This window comes from Sciurus carolinensis, chromosome 13, assembly GCF_902686445.1.
Source record: "Sciurus carolinensis chromosome 13, mSciCar1.2, whole genome shotgun sequence".
Taxonomy (NCBI): domain Eukaryota; kingdom Metazoa; phylum Chordata; class Mammalia; order Rodentia; family Sciuridae; genus Sciurus; species Sciurus carolinensis.
Window position 1 is genome coordinate 16,272,678 of NC_062225.1, and position 20,942 is coordinate 16,293,619.

The following is a 20,942-nucleotide window of genomic DNA, read 5'->3' on the forward strand; positions in this document are numbered from 1 at the left end:
ACAATGTATTCTGAGAACTGCAAGAAGCTTGGGAGTCTGAAGTGTGGGTGTCGGGGGGTGAGAAGCCCCAGATGAGGCCCATGAGGCCCCAAAGTGGGTCAGGCTAAATTATGGAAGGCTTTTTGGTAGTGCAAGACACAGGGATGGCATGACCAGATGTTCACCTGGAAATCTAGAAATGGAAACAGTAGACACATTGAGAGGGATGGAGGTCCTTAATGAAACCTCCATGGAGGCCAAACTGTAACAGGTAGTATTCTCATCTTTGAAACCTTACAGTTGTGTCTTTTAGATGAGAGAATTTAAATGCTATCTTCCCCCTGAACATACTTGGATGTAGTGAAGACAATATGATTTTATTTACTGCTTTACTGTCATTTGATTAAATGCATGAACATATCCATATATATATAGCTAATAAACTAAATATATATATATAGCTAATAAACTAAAGCAAGATACTTTTATTCATTTGAAATCCATGCATAGTTAACTGGGCATCAAAGGTATAGCAAGTGACTGATTTTTAGGAACACTTTGCAAACATTGAACTTAATATACTTAAAGATTCCTTTCTTAAAAACACAAAATAGTACCCTTTGTAGTAAAAGTAAACTCCCACTTTTTCCAAAATGAATGATCAAAACAGATTTAGTGGGTTACAGGTGTATCAGTTCATGGTACAGAATATAAATGCTGTGCTACTGGTTTTCTTCCAATCTGGCTTTTGATCTCTTGTTATGTAGAAGTGGACCTGAGCCCTTCTACTGATGTTTAAATGCTCAGTTAAGGTGGTAGGGGACTGGAAAGAGGGGAGGTAAGAAAAAAAATATGAACACATCTCAAACATTTTAGCAATTCCTCTCTTCTGAGCTAATGAAATATACTTCTATGACCCAAATGAATTTTACCTTAGGTGAGACTTAAATAAATAAAAATAAATAAATAAAAATCCAGGCAGGCACAGTGGAACACACCTGTAACCTCAGCAGCTCAGGAGGTTAAGGCAGGAGGATCACTAGTTCAAAGCCAGCCTCAGCCATGATGAGGCACTAAGCAAGTCAGTGAGACCCTGGCTCTAAATAAAATACAAAATAGGTCTGGGGATTTGGCTCAGTGGTTGAGTACCCCTGAGTTCAACTCCAAGTACTCCCCACCCCAAATAAATAAAATAAAAATCCTACCCCAATATTCTTAATGTGAAGCAATATTTTTAGTGTTAATGACATTACCCATGTCATCATTGGTGCTTATTTGTTTTTCTTGATTTCTTGTACAGTAGTATAAGTTTTCCATATCAAGATGTGGTTGTCTTATAAGCTTTGAACCAGTTGACTGTCTATTATATCCTCAGAAAAGTGATGGGGTCTAGTGCTGTTCCACAAACCTTGGATGGAAGCTAACTTGAGCTCAAAGCTGAGTCTCCTAAGAATAGCTATGTGAACTTGATTAAGCAGTGGCGACTGAGTCTTTGCATCTCAATTCCTCATCAAACAGATAATAGAATCGAAAGGAGAGGGGTGCTCTGAGAATGAAACAGCCTGGTTACTGTAAGGTGCTTACAGCCACACTTGCCACACAGTAAGCTTCTTGAAAGTATAAACCATTTTCATACAGCCAAAGAAAATCCTTAGCCAGAGATTTAGGATCTCCTCAGTGCAGACTTAGCATATGGCCATAGTATTGAACAGCTTACCACAATCAAGTAACTGCCTCTTCAATGTAAACTCTAAAGTCACATTTACCAATATTGGAAATTTCCACAAAAATATCAAGAATGTGCAATTCTATTTCTAGACTGTTAAATTCAAAGTTTTTTAGAGACCCAGGGAATTTTTCATTTTTTATTTTGCTTTTTGCAGTGTGGGGGTAGAATCTAGGGCCCTGGGCACCCTATGCGAGTGCACTACATTAAGCTACACTTCCAAACTACAGAAAAGTATTCTAATGGGGGATTCTAGGTTCTTTGATCAGAACAGCAAAAAGTTGGGTTACCAAACCCAACTACCGTGATCCTATTTCACCCAATTGGTAAAGAGCTGATCAACTCCATTCTAAGTCAGGCTGCCTTTAGCTAAAGCTTCGGCCAGAATGGCTATAGAACAGAATCCATAAGAAGGGTGCTTTAAAATGATGTTTTAAATTTTCATGTGTTCCCATAAGCTCTGACCCATTATTTCCAAAGGCTGAGTGTTCTATTTCATGAGGCAGTCCACGATATATTTAAAATGAGTATTAGAAAATTCTCTATGCTCAACTAAGCTTCATTTCCCTATCCATCTGCTCCTCAGGGTTTCACAAAGTAGTCTGCAATACACCTGACAGTACTTAGAATAATTAAGGCCAGTTACAAGTCAGCTTTCATACAGTCAACTGTATTTTTGAAAACCTCTTAAATTACTAACAAATCGAAATCCTAATGAAGTCAATTTTACCCCCAGGATTAGAATAAATAACTGTTCTTTTGGCTGAGTTGCAGATGAGGTAGCTGGCTGGCATTTAAGAGCTGTGTTGGATGAAAAATACCTTTATTTAGTTCATATGAATACACATTGTTGATTATCTACAATAGGCAATGCTATGACTATCAAATGTTTTTCCATCTAAAGACCTACTTATGGAGTATCTTTAACATGTCAGGTACTATCCAAGATTGGGACACTTAAGATATACTCCTAACCGATTATCAGTGTGGAAAAGTGGGCAGTTTATTAACAAAATGGCAAAGCCACTTGCTGAGATGAAGTTAACAGTTAAAGAGAAGATCAAGAAGAAAAAGGTATGGGAATGTGAGAGTGCTGGTCTTAGGGTGAGGAGGGGGATCAAAGAATGATATAAGCAATCCTTCTGCTATATCTTAAAAAATAAATTCACATGGAATCATTTCCCAGTCTTCTAAAAAGTATTTTATGAAGATATGACTCATCCTTAAAGGGGTACTGGTTTGTAGCAAATTAACAGGGTATTTAATTTGGTGATTAACCATAAATAGAATTTCAAATAAAACTATTGATTTGGAAGTTAAAATTTTTTTCAATAAAAATTTTCAAAGATATCTTTAATTGCTTGAATTGCTCAATGAATCCTTTTAAAACAGGTGCTGCTAAAGGAAAGGCAAGGGTCTAGAAATGAAATTTTTACTAGTCCTTCAGTTATAGTAAAAAACATTTTATGGATTGTGATAAAACAACAACAAAAACTACAGCACAATCACTGTGGGATCTCCCTGAGAGCAATAGTGGACAATCACACCAAGGATTCAATACGCCAAGGACTCCCATGTTCCTTTTCCAAGTAATACAGATGGATTTTGTAAACTATAGATCAAAGGCAGCCTTGATGAGGAAATGAATTAACATTGGGTGCTTGAAGAAAACAGATTTTGAAGAAAAGAGTAAAAGGCAGTTCCACATCTGCCTGAAGGCTGGTATGGGTAGGGAGAGTTTATGGCAGATTGTGTGTACTCAATTCACAGTTTGTTGTCTTTTTAAAAAGTAGCTGAGGACAACCTACCTGTCTTCATGTTGATTCCTCCATCACTGTTGCTGACTACATCAGTTTTGCTAAAAATCTGGCAATTCAAAGTGCAGGTTAAAGATATGGAAAAGTAGACTCAGAAGATCTTACTGCCATTTTCTGTGTGACCCTGAACAGCCATTAAGCCTCATTTCTTATCTGTGAATTAGCAACTTGTGGGCTGTGTGACCTTAAGGGGTAGGAAAAGGGAAGTACAATCTTCAAAAAGCATCTTTTGAACAGTAAAACACAGTATTTGTAAAATGTAAAACAACTATAGAAATTAGAAACAAATTTTAGTGTGAACCTTTTATTGTGACAAAAACAAACTTTACAGATTTTACATTTTCAAATTTCCAAACTTTCACTTACTCAAAAAGTAAAAGACAAGGCATCCGAGACTCCAATATTTTAGGCATGAATAAACTAGTACCAGATTTTTAAGTTATATAAGCTAGCCACATTTTACATACCACAAAAATAAATTCTGACAAACATTCACTAGCTTCAAGCGTATTCATAAGAAACACATGGACATACCTGTTTTTAACCAGTCTCACGTCAATAGACATCAAAGTGTTTGACATACTTATTTCCATTAATGGTAGGCACAATTCTATGAATATTAAATTCACAAATTATTTGTTTTTTATAATTGTGATTAGGAAACTGAAAAATAACAGGAATGTAGAGTTCAGTAGCTGAAAATGCTACACTTACTGCACACAATCATATGTGAGAAGGAATGCTACCAGTAGTTCCCCCCTTTGGGAATGACTTTTTGAAAATTTAAAATATTATTTTACCAGAAAATTGTACCTTTGGTGTGAAGAGCAAGTTAATGATGTACTGACAATTTCTGAAGACCTAGTAAATTATAGATTTTGTGCATAGTTACTAATATATGCTTTAAGAGATTAATACTGACCATTCAATAGAATCTTCAGAAGGTTCTGAAGTGTACTACTATAGTTGCCATAGCTTTACATGTCTATGAAATTTAAGATTCCTCAATGGGAAGTTGTAGCTTATTCTTACATAAGACACAAGGAATGTATAGATTCAGACTATATTTCACTCTCAAGGAACTATTTTCAATGACAAAAAATTACATTTTTTTTCCACCCACATGTGTGAATGAAAGTGCTTTTCAAAAGTACATGGTCCATTTCCCAAATCCTACAACAAAAGTGAAGGCACACAAATGGATAATCATTTATATACTTTATGTGACTAGTTTTTTAAATCCATCTTTAAACAAGTTCAACTGCCATCTACAGAGAGATGTGACAAATTTGTTACAAATTTCTATGACTTGGGAAATTAAAGATCTAAGAACTTTAAATGCTGAGGCTCTGTGCAATGCACACATGGATTCACTCACTCTGCAAACTTATTTTCTCTTTTTTATCTTGTAGGCTGTAGCAACTTAACTTTCAACATCTGGAGAATAAAAAGACTAAGGGAAAAGGACTTGGTCAAATTTATCCCCCAAGAAAGTTTCTACTCTTGTTATGAGACAACTTAATATGCATGTGAGTTAAATTTTGAAGTAATTATAAAGCCATTTACTCTTACACAAATGAATGAAATGTAATTAAGAATCATACTTAAACAAGTCGTTAATTTTAATGAATGATATCTTTCACTTATATACAAAGGAATTCAATAGCAGCATTTAAATATGGAAATAGTTTCATCTCCTCTCTTTTCCTTTTTATAAAGTGCCATTTTTAACTGGGTAGATTTAACACCCAGCTTTTCAGTAACTACACTAGAGCTCTTTGAATATATTCAAAGAAAGGTAGGAAACTGATTTTGTTTTAAACATTTGTAAAATGTTGCTACAAAGCATAGAAATTATGAATGTATTAGTAAAATAAAAGTTTCTTACCCAAGAATCATTAAGTTGATTTAATAATTACTTCACAGAAGCATTGGTTCACTAACATTTATGCCCCCCCCCCCCCCCCAATTGTCTAATCCAGAAATGGTTTCTGCCTAAGCACCATTAGGGTTATACCAAACAAAAGAGAACCAATCATCATATGATTCCAGAATACAAATCCTAACAAATTTAGACTTTCGGAATAGGACAAGTTAGAGTCAATCAGAAAGAGAGGCAATATTTTATTTAAACATACATAGGCTGCTGAGTGTTCTCCTTAGACAAGAATGTGTAGTTATTAATAATGTACCATAACACTGAGTGCAGTGGAGTTAAGATAGGTGGAAACCAGAGTACAGATTAACTTAAAAGTGATGGTTGCTTAAATCTTAGTGATAAGAATTGAAATTGCTTTTAAAACAATAACTAACCTGCTATTTGCAATACAAATAGGATACCAACAGGATTCCCATTTTACTCACATTATTCTCTAGTTAGTACTTTCGCATCTCAACTCTGACCTTACCTTCAGTAGTACCTTAAAAAGCAAACGCAATTATTAAAACTACAGAGCAGCATGTAGTTTTGTTCACACTTAAAATAATACTACCAGTTTCATTAACATTTGCATTTTTGTTGCTCTTGAGAGAGTAACCACTTAGAAAAACAGATACTAAAAAAGTGCAACATTGTTTACTTTGCATGGTATCCGTTAAAGCAAAGGAACTCAGTCATGAATTCTGTACCCCTAGTTACATTTCTAGTCCTCAGAAACACGGACCACAGGTCAGAGGGGTGGAATGGGAAGAGGCAGAGGTCAATGTATGGTCAATCACTTAAAAAAGAAATCCACTTCCTCCAGAAAGCTAGCCAGAGGGGAATTCTTTCGTTACCCATCGCAATCCCTCAAAAAGAGTGCGACAATCTTTTCTGGTCTCCTTTCCGTACTCACATCTAGTATTCTATCCAAAAGACAAATAAACCTTAGCATTTCTAAAAAAAAATATTTTTACCCAAACACATTGGACTTCGGTCTCAATTTGAACGAGGATGAGTGGCCTTTAAGAGATCGTTCCTCCTCCTCCTCCCCTTCCTCCAGTGGCTGCTCTGGGTCCCTGAAAGTGGGTGTGGTGTGGATGATTTGGGTTCGGAAGCGGATTTTGTTGAGTCTGGGTTTTATCCGCCCGCTAGAGCTGCTCGAGGCTTTGCGACTGGAATCCTTTGCTTTGCCTCCAGTCCATCCTTCAGCCAAGTGGTGATGGTGATGATGGTGGTGGTGATGATCCCCCCCATCCTCTAAGACATGAGAGAGTTTATAGGTGATAAGGTGTGAGGGGAGCACCTTCGAAAGCCTCCAACGTCCACCCCCGCTACCGGCAGCGCTCTCCCCATCATCCTCATCCAGGGCTCCCACCAGGTTCTTGATCTCCTCGGCGATGCTCTGACTCAGGTACTGGGAGGCCTTTTTCCCGCTGTAGTCCCTGATGTCCACATCTGCGTCGTAGGCCCCCACAAGTAACTTCACCACCTCCACGTGTCCGTGCATAGCGGCCAAGTGTAGGGCGGTGTAGCCCGCACTTGTCCTGGCGTTGATGTTCACTGGCAGTTGGTGTTTGTTGGCGAAGTTGACCAGCATGGCCAGGAGCTCTTGCCTGCCATGCTTGGCTGCCCAGTGCAGGCAGGTGAAGCCGGTGATGAAGTCTCGCTTGGACAGTAGGCCAGGCTCGCAGGTAAGCAGACCTTCTAGGCTGTCCCACTTGCCATCCGAGGCCGAAAGCATCCAGGCATGCTCCAGAGGGTCCAGGGTCACTGAGCCCCCGCCGCTGCTCTCCTCCTCTGCGGACGATGAAGCCACCGATGCACTATCCGAGTCGCCCGCGCCTCTGCCGCGACCTCCCGCGGAGGAGCTTCCAGGGCTACTGCCCCCAGGACACACGCTCCTCTTCAGTTGCGGGGAGCTGCCCATCACCAGGTCCCGGAAGTTCTGGCGGGCAGATCTTGGGGTGGTGGGTCCTCCAAGGGAGCTGCTGGAGTCCGCCTCCTCGCAACCGTGGGGTGGAGGATCCAGGTCCTCGCTGGGCCCCGGAGGAGGCATCTGGGATAGGGCCTGGACGCCGCGCCTAGAGTTCTTCCTCCGAGCCCCGCCGTTCAGAGGCGGCCCTAGAGCGGCAGCCGGGGGCTCCCCATCGCTTGGCTCACGGCCCTGCTCCGGAGGCACCTCAGGGTCCGCCGCCTTGGGGTCCTCTGCCTTTGGGCGCGGGCCGCTTTCCTCGGACCCGGTCGGGTGACCTGGGGCCTCTGGCTCGGCGGTCACCTCGATGAGAGGCAGGCCCCCGGGGGGCGCGGCCTCCCGCGGCGCGGATCCGGAGCAGAACCTCTTCTTGAGGTAAACATACTTGGCGCCATCGGCGGGATCTGTACGCACAGTGGCCACCGCGTTGACCAGCTCCTTAAAGCGGGCACGGGCGCGGGCCCGCTGCTCCGGCTCGCCGCCCAGGGCGCCCCTAAAGTGCTCCACCAGCTCGGCATGCCGGACTCGGCCCCCATGCTCCGCGAGGAAGCACAGCACGGCCTCGGGGCCCAGCTCTGCCGGCCCCTCCATCCGCCGCCACTTTGTTTCTTCACCGGCTGGCGGCTCAGCCGGGTCCCATAGCAGCGCGGTCGGAGATCCTGGAACCTGGAGAGCTCCCACGACTCCAGCTCAGGCTTCTGCAGTCAGACTCCGACACCGCCTTGCCGGGGCCGCGCCCGGGCGGACACGCCCCCTCCAGCCCCGCCCTGCGTGTTCGCCCCGCCCTTAGGACCGCCCATTTCCTGTCTCCGCCGGGGGCTGCAATCTCTGCTCCCGCCGGCCGCCGCCGGCCCCGCCCACTTCCGGTCTATGTGTGAGGGCCCACAATCGCTGTTCCCGCCTGCTGCCTGTATTGCCCGGACGTTTTTCCTCACGTCTACTTCGTCATGTCCCAACTTTTCTTCGTTCACCTTCCCTCCCGCACCTACTTTCCGTCCTCTAAAACGTTGAGGGGCCCTTCGGTGAGAGGCTCGCCAGGCGCGCGGGAAACGTTTGGCGTGGTCAATGGCGCGTCCCCGCGGCCGAATGGGCTTGGCCACGCCCCGCCCTGAGCCCAGCAGTAGAGGCCACCCCGCCCGTTGGGCGGCCCCGGCCGCGCGCGGTCCCTACCCATCCCGAGTCCGGCGGGTTGTTCCCCGCTAGTCACGCCCAACCCGACCCGCCTTTCCTTCGCTGCGGCCGGGACGCGCTCCTGGGCCGAGGCTGAAACTGCGGCTTAGCTGCCCTTCAGCCTGGAGCCATGGCCGTCTCGGAAGAGTCGCAGCACCTGGTGAGTTCGCCACCCTGCACCCTCCGCCTAGGACCCCGGGGACCCGCGCCCCAGCGGTACCTCCTGGTCCCCTGCCTTCCAGGCCGCCCCTGGTCGGCGGGGATTGTGATCCTCACTCCTCCTTGGGCGCGGCCGGTCGCCCGCGGAGAGCCGGGTCTGCTCGCTGACCCCCTACTCGCTGGGGCGCACGGCCGAGCGGCTGGGAGTTGGGGAAAGTTCTTTTTGATTGACTTCCCGATCTTTGCCAAAACGGGAGAGTTACATTCACAACTGTCTGCTGGTGCATCACTTCGCTAACGGTTTTTGAGCGCGCGGTGCAGATTAATACTAGCCTAGTAAGCTTGCAGAGTTGTGTGCACGCCGGGACTGCTCGCTGGGTCGAGGCCGCCTCCCGCGGCTTTCCAAAAGCCGACCCTGCTTTCCAGGTTGTCTCCATTAGAAGTTGAACCTTTTCGTTTTCCCGCCTTGGCACCCTTGGCGCATTACAAGAACACGGTTTATGCCTTTCAAATCACTTTTGAATATTTATCTGGTTTGCTAGTAAGCCAGTAGTTCTCAAAGTGGTCACAGCTATTTTTAACACAATGTGTGATTTGCTTTTGTAATTCTCATCCTCTTAGGAGTGTACATGGAGTTCCAGAGACTATATGGAGGGCTAATGGGATATGTCTTTGCATACGTTCGTTTTTATAGAGCTTGGACAAGGGTTCTGCTCTCGGTTCAGCCCAGGTCTCTTTCCACTCTATCACGTAGTTTTAAAAGTCTTCAGTTTTTCTCTCTGTACTGTTTCGTTACCCTTGCCATTTGCTCACGTGAGTCAGGAAAATATCAAGGGCCCCAGGTGAATAAGGTGTGTTTATAAACTGATCTCTAATTTTCAGTATCAAGCCATACTTGAAGAGAGGAGAGCACCTTAGTTAATGTTGGCTTTCTTGTCTAATTCTGGCACTTAATCTTGCTCTGAAGCTGTTTTCTAATTAAACTTTTTATTTTGAGATCATTGTAGATTCACATCCAGTTGTAAGAAATAATATAGTGAGAGCCCTGTACCTTTTATGCAGTTTTCTCAATATGTGGCAAAATGGAATACAACATGAAATATTGACTGATAAAGTGAAGATAGAGGCCCTTTCCCTCACCAGAGTCTTTCATGTTACTCTTTTTTATTAATCACACCCACTTCATTCCCTGTCCCACCTCCTCTTTAGTCCCTCTTAATCAGTAATTTGTTATTCAACTCCATAAATTTTCATCTCAAAACTTATGTAGTTACTGAGTAAGTAATCTTTTGGGATTGGATTTTTCACTCAGCAAAGTTCTCTGGAGATTCATCCAAGTTGTTTCAAGTATCAGTAGTTATGAATGTACCACACTTTGAAGGACATCTAACTTGTATCCAGTTTGGGGCTATTGTGAATAAAACTGATAGAAACATCTCTATAATTAATAATGTAATATAACATAAACATAAAATTTTTTATTTTTAAATGTATATAACAGCTGTGTGTGTTTTGACATATAAATACATGGAGTATAATTTTTTCTAATTAGGATCCCATTCTTCTGGATGTATCTGATGTGGAGTTTCGCTGGTGGTGTATTCGAATATGAGCATTAGGAAAGTTATGTCCCATTCATTTTATTGTCTTTCCTATTTCTACCCTCCTTCTTTCCTTCCTTCCCTTCATTCTCTTTTGTCTAATCCACTGAACTTCTACTCTGCCCCTTGTTGTATATTAGCATGTGCATATCAGATATCAGAGAGAACAGTCTACCTTTGGTATTTTGGGATTGGCTTTAGTTCTCCAATGCTCATTTATGCAGTTTCTGGGTTATGTGGTAATTGCACCTTTAATAAGAAACTACCAAATTGTCTTTCTAGAATGGTTGTACCATTCTTACCAGCAATACGAGATCTAGTTTGTTCACATCCTTGTCAGCATTTAGTGTTGACCTTATTTTTAGCCATTCCAATAGGTATGTAGTGATACTGTGGTTTTCAGTTGCATTTCCCTAATGTCTAATGATGTTGGACATAGTTGGTATTTCCTTTTTTGTGTAATGTTTCTTCATTTTTTTCTTTGAATTTTCTAATTGAATCTTTTTTTTTTTTTTTGACTCTTGAAGGATTTTTTTTAATGTACCGTAGATATGTGTCCTTTTTCAGATGTGTAGTTTGCGATGCTTTCTCATTCTGTACTTTTGTCTTTTCATCTTCTTAATAGGATCTTTTGTGAAACTAGAATTTAAAAATTTTATGAGGTTCATTTTATCAATTTCTCCTTTTATGGATTTGTGCTCTTTGGTGTCCAGTTTAAGAACTTTTTGCCTAACCCTAGATCCTGAAGTTTTTTTTTTCTTAAAAGTTTCATAGTTTACAATTTACATTTAATCCCATATCCATTTTGAGTTAATTTTTCTTCGAGATGTCAGACTTCAGTCAACAGCCCATTTTGATTTAGGGATGTCCCCTTTGGCCAGCACTATTTATTGAAAAAGCTCTCATTCCTTTATTGAATTGTTGCACTTTTGTCAAAAGCCATTTGAACATACCTACCTGAATCTATTTTTGGGTTCTGCCAACTCATACAGCATTGATTCTTTGTAACAGTGTAAGTGTTCAAATAAGGTAAATGATGCCTCTTTATTTAAAAAAAAACCAATTAGCTTTTATTTCTTAGCCTTTCTTTGTAAGTTTTAGAATCATTTTGTGTATATCTAAAGAAACTTATTGGAATTTTCTTAAGAATTACATTATTTATATCTGTTATCAGTTTACCGAGAATTGACATCTTTACTGTTTAATCTTCTACCTTATAAACACAGTATTTCTTGTCATTTCTTTGTATGTACTTTGATTTCTTTCGTTATGCAGTTTTCAGCACACAGTCATGCATGTTTTGTTAGTTATACCTTCATGCCTGAGTATTTAATTTTTTAAGGAATTGTAGATGATCATTGCTTTTAAATTACATCTACATATTCCTTTGTAACAGACATATAGTTGATTTTTGTATGTTTATCTTGTATCATGTAACCTTGCTAAATTCATTTGTTTTAGGAATTGGAATTCCTTGAGGTTTTCTTTGTGAGTAATCATGTCATTTGCAAATAGGGACAGTTTTATTTCTTCCTTTCCAGTGTTTTTACCATTTGCTTTCACCCTTATTGTGCTGGCTGGATTCTAGCTCTTTGGTGCTTCTTTCTTTCTTTTCTAATCTTTTTTTTTTTTCTTTTTTCTTTTTTCAAGCATTCCTTTTAGTAATGGGGGTGAAAGTAGACCATTCACCTTGCCTTGTTTCTGTTCTTGGGGAGAAAGCATTCAGTCTTTTTATCATAGCTGTGGAGTTTGTTGTAGATGCCCTTTATTGACTTCATGAGGGATATTGGTCTGTAGGTTTTATGTACTGTCGCTGAGGTAATACTAGCTTCATAAAATGGATTGGAAAATATTCTGTCCCCTGAAAGAGATTGTGTAGAATTCGTGTTAATTCTTTAAATATTTGGTAGGATTCTTCAATGGAACCATCTTGGCCTGGAGATTTCTTTTTTGAGTGTTTTAATTTTACAAAATTAAGTTAACTTTAATAGTTACCAGGCTATTCATATTATTTCACATTGGGAAAATTGTGGTAGTTTGTGGGTTTTTAAGGAACAGAGGCATTCCTTCCAGTTTTCAAATTTATGTGAATACAGTTGAACGTAGTATTGCCTTAGTATCCTTTGTTGTCTTCAGGATCTGTAGTGCTAATCCGTATTTTAGTTCAAATGTCAACTCAGTCCAGTGTCAGTCCAAATTTATGTCAATTCTGATACCAGTTTGTCAGTTTTATTGATCTTTTTAAAGAACTGGCTCATTGTTTTATTTATTTATTTAAATTTTTCTATCTTCAGTATAAATGATATGTGATCTTTTCTTTCTTTGGAAGTATTTCTTCTTCTTTCCTTGCTTGGGGTTTATTTTGCTCCTTTTCTTGGTTCTTCAGGTTCTTATATTATTAATTTGAAACTTTTCTGATGTATTAATTTAGTGGTATGAATTTTCCTCGCAGCAATGCTTTAGCTATGTGCCTCAGAAGTAAAAGTTTTATGTTCACTTTCATTCTACTTTTGTTTTTTAATAGAGCTCTTATGTTGTCATATAGTTTTTTTCTTTTCTATGTAATATCAGTGTGTTTTAATCACACATTATTGTGGGTTCATTGTGACATTCACATGCACATAACCTAATTTGCTCCAATTCAGTCCACAAAACTTGCCCTTTCCTATCTCCCTTCTCTCCTCTTTTTCTTCCTTCCATCTTCCTCCTTCTTGTTTACAAACATATTTTTTCTTTTGGTGCTTTATAATTATACATAAAGGTGAGATTCATTGTGGTATATTTATACTTGTGTATAGCATAATTTGGTCAATTTTATTCCCCAGTTCTTCTCCTTTCCTTCCCTTACTCCCCCCCCCCCCCCCGCCCCATGATCCTTTACCTGTACTGTATTGATTTCTCTACTGTTTCATGATATCCCCCTTTTTGTTTCTTTTTTCTTTAGTTTCTACATATGAGAGAAAACACTGAACCTTTGAATTTCTGAGTCTGGCTTATTTCACTTAGCATGATATTCTGTAGTCCCATCCATTTACCAGCAAATAACAATTTCATTCTTCTTTATGGCTGAGTAGAACTCTACTGTGTATATATACACCACATTTTGTCTATTCATCTGTTGACAGACACCTGTTCTGGTTCTATAACTTGACTGTTGTGAATTGCAGTACTGTAAACATTATAAACACTGGAATGCGTGTATCACTATACTCTGCTGATTTTAGTTCTTTGGATAAATATTGAATGTAATAGCTGCATCATATGGTGGTTATATTCCTAGTCATTTGAGGAATCTCCATGCTGATTTTCACAGTGAAAATGTGAGACTGCAATTATGTGTTATATATATTAGCTGGCTAGGTATTTTAGGCAGGAAGACGACTGTTTCAGATTCTGTCCACACAGTCGACCTTAAAAGAACATGAGAAGCCTTTCATTTGTATTTACCAATCTTAAAATTATGACTTTAAAAAATTTTAACTTTTGCTTTTAAAATGTGAAAGAGAACTTTAGTCATTATTTTCATATTCTTTGAATATAATTTTACCTTTTTAGTTGTCCAATAATCTTTGCAAAAGTTAACATATTCAACCTATTTTTTTTTTATGAAATTGTCTTATTATCTTACTTCTTATTCATTTTTCTTTAACTATGTCTGCTGTGGTAATTGAATGTGACCATATACTGATGCTGAAGTTCAGGGTGGCAAGTACTTTACTTGTGTTATTGCATTTTATAATTTTTTTCCCATTAAGTACTATTATCTCTTCTTCCCCCACCTTTATTTATTTATTTATTTATTTTTGGATGAGAGTCAACTTTCTCAAATTTGAACAAAATATCTCTTGTTTGGTTCTTGTTGTCATTGTACCTCCTAGCCCCAGGCCCTTATACATGGTGTTGCTAATTATTTAGTGCTCCAGCATTTTGCATCTGTTGTCACCAGAAGTAGTTAATTCTAACAGTTCTTTAAAGCCATACATTTATACTGATGTCATGTTAGCTCTTTTCTGTTGTGACATAAGTCATTGAGATCTTTTCTAGGGACTCTCTGTTTGGTAGAAGATAGGCTTTTTCTTGTATAGTAACAGAGATTCTGTTGTATAGGAAAGAATTATAATTTAGTTTCTGCATCACTCTGAGGGCCAAAAGAACCTAACACTACATTGTAATTTGAACAATCAGAGAAAGTATTTTAATTTTGTTTTGTATTTGCATATTTCCTATATATTTTTATTGTTGTTTACCCCAAAACCACATATATTATATTAATCATTTAGTTTATCCTCAGATTTTTTTAGCTACTGCTTTCCCATTTATTGATTAGATCATCTTTTAGTATGAAGATTTTGTTGCTGTTATGGTTTGGATATGAGGGGCCCTCCAGGCCAGCTTCTATTCATGCAGGAATATTCAAAGGGGAAATGCTTAGATTATGAGAGCTATAACCGTATCAGTCCATACTAATTTTAAATGACTAGGTGGTAACTATCGACAGGTGGGGTGTGACTGGAGAAGGTGGGTCACTGGGAGCGTACCCTGGAAGAATGCATCTTTCCTGTGGTCCCTTTCCCTATTCTCTTTTTCTCCCTCTCTCTCTAACTCTGCCATTAGCTGACCAGGTTTCCTTTACTGGGTCCTTGCTCCGTGGTGTGCTGTCTTACCTTGGACCCGGAGCAATGTAGTCAGCCAACTGTGGACTGAGCCTCTGAAACCGTGCACCCCAAATAATCTTTATGCCTCTAAGTCGGTCTCATCTGGTGTTTTGGTCACAGCAACATAAAGGCCAAATAAAATGTTACATTTCTTTGAGTTAACTTTTTTATTGAAGTATAATCTACATAGAGTAAAATCTACCTGTTTTAGTATAAAGTCTAGTGAGGGTTTGTTTTTGGTTGGTTGTTCTTTTTACCATGCCAGGGATCAAATGAGGGCCTCACACATGCTAGGTAAGTGCTTTGCCACTGGACTACATCTCTAGCTTGGAGTTTTGTGAGTTTTAATGAATGCATACATTTGTGTAACCATAGTCAGGCTACTAGTTCCGTCACCCCACCCTAGAAGTTCCCTTTGTCTCAGCCTCTCTTGCCACTATTCTCTGACAGCAGCTGACCAGTTTCTCTGTCTCTTATTGTGTCATGTGTATGGTATTATTGTAGCCTTTGAACTGACTACTTTGCTAAATGTAATGCTTTTAAGATTAGTTCATGTTGTTGCACATTCCTTTTTGTTGCTGAGTAGTATTCCATTCTGTGAATGTGCCCATACCACTGTTGAGCTTACTTTTTCCACTAAGTGTTTGGGGTTGTTTCCAATTTGGGACAATTATAAATGAAGCTACTGTACATATTCACTTATACATTTTTATGTGAATATGTTTTCATTTTTCTTGAGTATCTAGAAGTGGGATCCTTGAGTAGCATTCTAGTGTATGTTTAACTTAATAAGAAACTACCAAACTGTTTTCTAAAATGGATGTACCATTTTGCATTCCCACCAGTAATGAAAGAGTTCTTGTTCCATGTCCTTGTCAGTACTTGATATTGTCAGACTTGTTTTTGTTTTGTTTTTAAGCCACTCTTATATAGTGCTATCTTATTGAAGTTTCAGTTTGCATTTTACAAGTGACTGAAGATGTTGAATATTTTATCATGTGTTTTTTTGACATCATTGGTGACATGTCTATTCCAACCTTTCCAATTTTTAATTGGTTTGTTCACTAATTATTAAGTTATATGAATTTAAAAAAAATATTTTCTATAAATCGTTTATGACACAAATGAATTACAAGGGTTTTATATTAATCCACTGTTGAAAGCATAATTGAAGATGATTTTTTTTTTCATTCTGTAGGCTTTCTTTTTATGATCTTGTTTTCTTTGCTATATCACATCATTTTCTAAAATGGCTACCCTTTCTCCTTTTGAGTTGCATTTGAACCTTTGTTGAAAATTTCTCCTCAATACCCTGCACCCCATCACATCATTTTCTTCCCTTTATAGCACTTACACACTTTGTTTTCTTATTTGCCTGCCTCTCCTCACACTCATATAAGTCCTCTTGAGAAGACGGGAACATTTATATGGGACAGAGGATGGAAATAGCACCCAGGCAAGGTACCTGGTAGTTGCAGGGGTAGTGGCATGGATTTTTGGTATGTTTAGGGAGATTCAGGAACTAGATGAAACTGGAGAGATAGATCAAATTGAATCCTACAGGACCTTGATAACCAGAGGAGAGTATGGTCTCGGGCGAAGGATTGCCTTAGCATGATCATTGGTGTATGCCAGTATGGTAAAAGAATGATAATCATGATAATTTTCAATTGTTTGTTACTTAAGTCACTTTATACAGTTCCCTAGAAAGTTTTGTTCACTTGGGATAAGATAGATCAGGCATTCCTGTATGTATTTGTGATTTTTAGTAAGAATACAAAAATATTTGCCTAATTTTTCATTGACTGAACTTTCCCAGAGGAGATATAGAAAAGCTGATTTTCAAAGTTTACCGTCATTATTGGGCTCCCCTTGTAGCACAGAACCTGTATGAGGGACATTTGGCCAATGTGCCCCTCACTGCCACTTCCACATCATTCTCCTCTCCTTTGTAACAGTTTGAAGTCACTCAGTTGTCATGCCATCTACTCACTTGCCTCTCTTTGTTGACATTCCTGAAACCCCACCTCTACCCAAGTTTGGTTACCGACTCTGTATTTGTCTAGCATTAGGCCTGTCAAAAATCTGGGAGATTTTAGTATCTGTTTAGATTATCCCTTAATTCCCCTGCCTTCTTAGTGTTTGCCTTCATCTCCTTCAGTGTTCTCTCTCTGTTACTTTAGCCACTCCTTGCAGTTAATACCTCAGCCTTGTCATTACCAACAGCTGTACCCATCACAGTCTGTTTCAGTCATTCTACTCCGACCTTACCTTCTACCTTGCTTATTTACTTCCTTAGTACTCAAAGTCCCTTAATTCTGTTACCTAATCTGCTAATCTACTATCTTTTGTGTTTCCCTTATGTCCTTTCTACCTTCTTTCCACTTTTCTTCCCTGCTTTGACTCCGTGATAATAGCCATTTATAGTAAGATCCTGAAAGTGCTGAACTTTATCTTTTGCCTTATTCTCTCCTGTCCAAAGCCCACACCTAAGTAAACTAAACTGTCCCTGGACTCTATTCTTGTGCCCTCACAACGGAGAATGATGGAGGAAAATCATGCTGAATTGTCTCCCTTTAACTTTATGACCTTACTCTTGTGTTAGTTCCCTTTCTGTTATTGTAACAAAATAATTGAGGTTATCAACTTATAAAAAGAAAAGGTTTATACTGGCTTGCAATTTTTTGGAGGTTTCAGTCCATGATTGGCTTCATCATTTGTGGGCTAGGGAAGAGACAGCACATCATGGCAGGGGTAAGTGATAGAACAAAGCTGTTCATCTCATGGGGAACAGGAGGCAAAAGAGAAAAAGCAAGAGACTCGCATACCCCAAATGATCTAAGACCTGCCTCTCCTCGCTATGCTCCACCCTTTAAAGGTGTCTACCACTTCCCAGAAGTACCAAGTTGAGGGGCAAGGCTCTGTAACATGGCACTTTAGGGTACATTTTAGATCCAAACTCTAGCAACTCTTCAAGAGGCCTTCATTATAGCGAAAAATTGTGTTTTCCCAGTTCATTCACCATCTCATTCTTTTAGATCAATAGTTGATAAACCTTTTCTTTAAAGAGTCAAATAGTAAATATTCTCAACTTTGTGAGCCCTGCAGTCTCTGTCAGAAACTATACAACTTCACTATTGCGGCATGAAAGTACAACATGTAAATAAATAGGAGTGGCATTCTCCTGCCTGGGAAATACTTTTTTTTTTTTTTTTTCCCTGCTTGGCTTCAAGTACTCCATAGGCTCCTACATTTCTTTCACCCTCTTTGACTGTTTCTTGATTTTTTGAAGTGTTGCTTCTTAATTCCCCAGCCTTTAAGTGGGGAACCATAGCTCATTTCTGTAATTCCTTCTCTGTTCATTACACCTTCACTCCCTGGGTGATTTCACCTCATCAGACAGTATACAGTACTGACTGAAACAAGACTTCAAAATTTCTACCTTAGTCCAGATATCTTTGCAGTCTTGACTTTTTGCAACTACCTACTCAGTACCTTTACTTCAATATCTAATAGGCATCTCCGTTGTTAACAAGCTCTAGAATGAACTCGTGGTCTTCCCCAGTCCTCCCCTCTAGTCTTATAATTCCAGTGAATGGGAGCTCCACCTTCCCAGTTATTCACATTCAAAACTTTGGAACTATACTCCATACCTCTCTTTTCATATCCCATTTTGAGCCTACAGCAAATGCTGTTGGTTCTGCCTTTGAAGTAGATCCAAGTTTCCACCACATCTCATTTCTCCCTAACTGCTAACATGCTGATGTCATCTCTTTTTGTAGGTTAATGCAGTGGCCTCTTAACTGATCTTGTTTTTATCTGCCATTTTTCAGTTTACTCTCAACTGTAAACTGCTGCAGTGAACCATTAAAAACAAGGAGAATTCCCATTTATGCTAAAAACCTTTCAAAGCCAATTTCTTGAAATAAGTCATAAGAACCCTGTCTGATGTTGTCTTCATTCCTCTGTAACTGCTCTCTTTCCTTCCTTCTCCCTCTGTTCTGACCTCCATCCTGTTTTTTGTATTCATTAGGCACACACCTTCTCCTAGACCTCTGTAGCTGTTCACCCCTCTACCTAGAATGCTCTCCCTCCAGATAGCTTCTTCATCTGCTTTGCTCCTTTGACCTCTTCAGGTCTTTGATGAACTGTCACCTTTTTAGGTGGGCCTTCTCAAATCACCTGATTCAAAATAGCACCCATCCCCATGTCAAGTCACTGCCACATTTCTTCTTTCCCTTTCCCTATTTTTTTATTGTGTTTATAATTCTCTATCATTTTATGCTTTACTTTTATTTTTGTTAGGTTTTCTCCTAATTGGAATAGAAGCTTCTTAAAAGCAGGAATTACTCCCCTTCTTTTGTTAAGTTATACAACCCAGTGCCTAGGACAGTTCCCAGAACATAGGCACTCAGTATATGTCTGTTGAACAAATGCATTTTTATAGTATTTGTGGAAGAGCTGTAGTTTTTCTTCCTGAATTCATGTAGGTAATTCATGTAGGAAGATGAGATATTTTAGTGGAGAATGATGGTGTATGCCTATAATCCCAGCTACTTGGAAGACCGAGGCAAGAAGATTATAAGTTCAAGGTCAGCCTGTGCAATCTAGGGATACCCTATCTCAAAAATAAAATAAGAAAGACTTGGGGGTTGCAGATGGCAGAACAGAGCTAAGCAGCAATTCCCAATCTCCCCACAGAAAGAAAACAGTAAAAAAACAACTGATCTAAGAGGTGGGTAACAAAGTAAATGCTCAATAAAGACCCAATATTACAAAATCTGAGTCCTGGAGAGACTTGAAGATTGCTTACCAAAGTAGAAAACAAGCGTAGCATTTCCTAACCCTGAATATGGACCAGGATGGGATCGGGGGAGGAGCAAAAGAGGGAGGGAGGGAGGGAGGGAGGGAGGGAGAGAGAGAGAGAGAGAGAGAGAGAGAGAGAGAGAGAGAGAGAGAGAGAGAGAGAGAGAGAGAGAAAAGTGGCATTGGCGGGAGGGGAGTAGAAAAGCACATAAGCTCACCCCTTTAACACCATTTGGAAAGAAAGGCAGAAAAATTTAAAGCATGACAAGCTCTGGTGTCCTTGAAGCAGATCAAGGAGTTTAAAACCAAATCATGAATAGAAAGCCATCCTGGGCTCCACAGCCATTTTGTGGAGCCCACAGCTGACTAGTTACCCCCTTAAATCAACATAGCATCTCTGCACCTCTAGAGAGCAACAGATGAAACCAGCATGAGTACCTCTGCAGTGGGAGCTCTTAAGAATCAGTCTAGAAAGAACTTGTAGAGGGATTGCTACTAGCTAAAAGTTGTTAAAACCCCCAAGGAGAGTGGGGTAGAGCAATCCCACTGGGAAGTGCTTGCCTAACTCAGCTCTCCATACAGCCTTTGCAGGAGCCTGGGCAGGGCGGGAGTGGATGTCTGCAATTCGAAGAAGTGAGAGTGCAAATCCCAGCAGCAAGACCATTTTGTCTCCATGCAGAGGGAAGGGGAAAGGGGAGCCAACAGGACTGCTGCTGCCACTGCCCACTGACACGGGGCATGGGGTCGAGGAACTACTGGGAGTTGACTGAGGAACTGTCCCCTGATCTCTGCTGCAGTCTGCTTGGGGCCCATCCTAGAGGGAAACTGCCTGGTTATCCAGCAGCATAGAAGGACCAGTCTCGAATCATGTGAGCAGTTGGCAGAAAGCCATGATGAGAAGTTGCCTGAGTCCCCAGGAAGCTTAAAGGGAAGATGCCCAGATCATTACCATAGCCCTTGAGAAGTCAGTCAAAGAGGAAAGTTGTCCAGTTCAAAGGCAGTAGAGAGCAGTAGCTCCTAGCCCGACCCAGCCCCCAGTCCCTAGCCTCATCCTCAGCCACGAATGCCAAGTGTTCACTATTTGTATACTCTCTGAACCATCCCTTGGTTATAGTTAACAGAGGAAATCGGCACCT

At 40.3% G+C, this 20,942-nt stretch overlaps 2 protein-coding genes across 2 annotated transcripts in view; one reads left to right on the forward strand and one right to left on the reverse strand.

Moving 5' to 3' along the window:
* Positions 1-3,816: 3,816 nt before the first annotated feature.
* On the reverse strand, positions 3,817-8,450 carry Sowahc (sosondowah ankyrin repeat domain family member C). Its single transcript, XM_047522673.1, has one exon. The coding sequence runs from the start codon at positions 8,004-8,006 to the stop codon at positions 6,414-6,416; it is 1,593 nt and encodes a 530-aa protein (XP_047378629.1). The 5' UTR covers positions 8,007-8,450; the 3' UTR covers positions 3,817-6,413.
* The window catches only part of Septin10 (septin 10), a 78,743-nt gene continuing 66,203 nt past the window's right edge, over positions 8,403-20,942 (forward strand). The window contains exon 1 of the mRNA XM_047522674.1: positions 8,403-8,745. Coding sequence (XP_047378630.1) covers positions 8,716-8,745 — 30 coding nt within the window. The 5' untranslated portion in view covers positions 8,403-8,715. The remainder of the gene's footprint in view (positions 8,746-20,942) is intronic.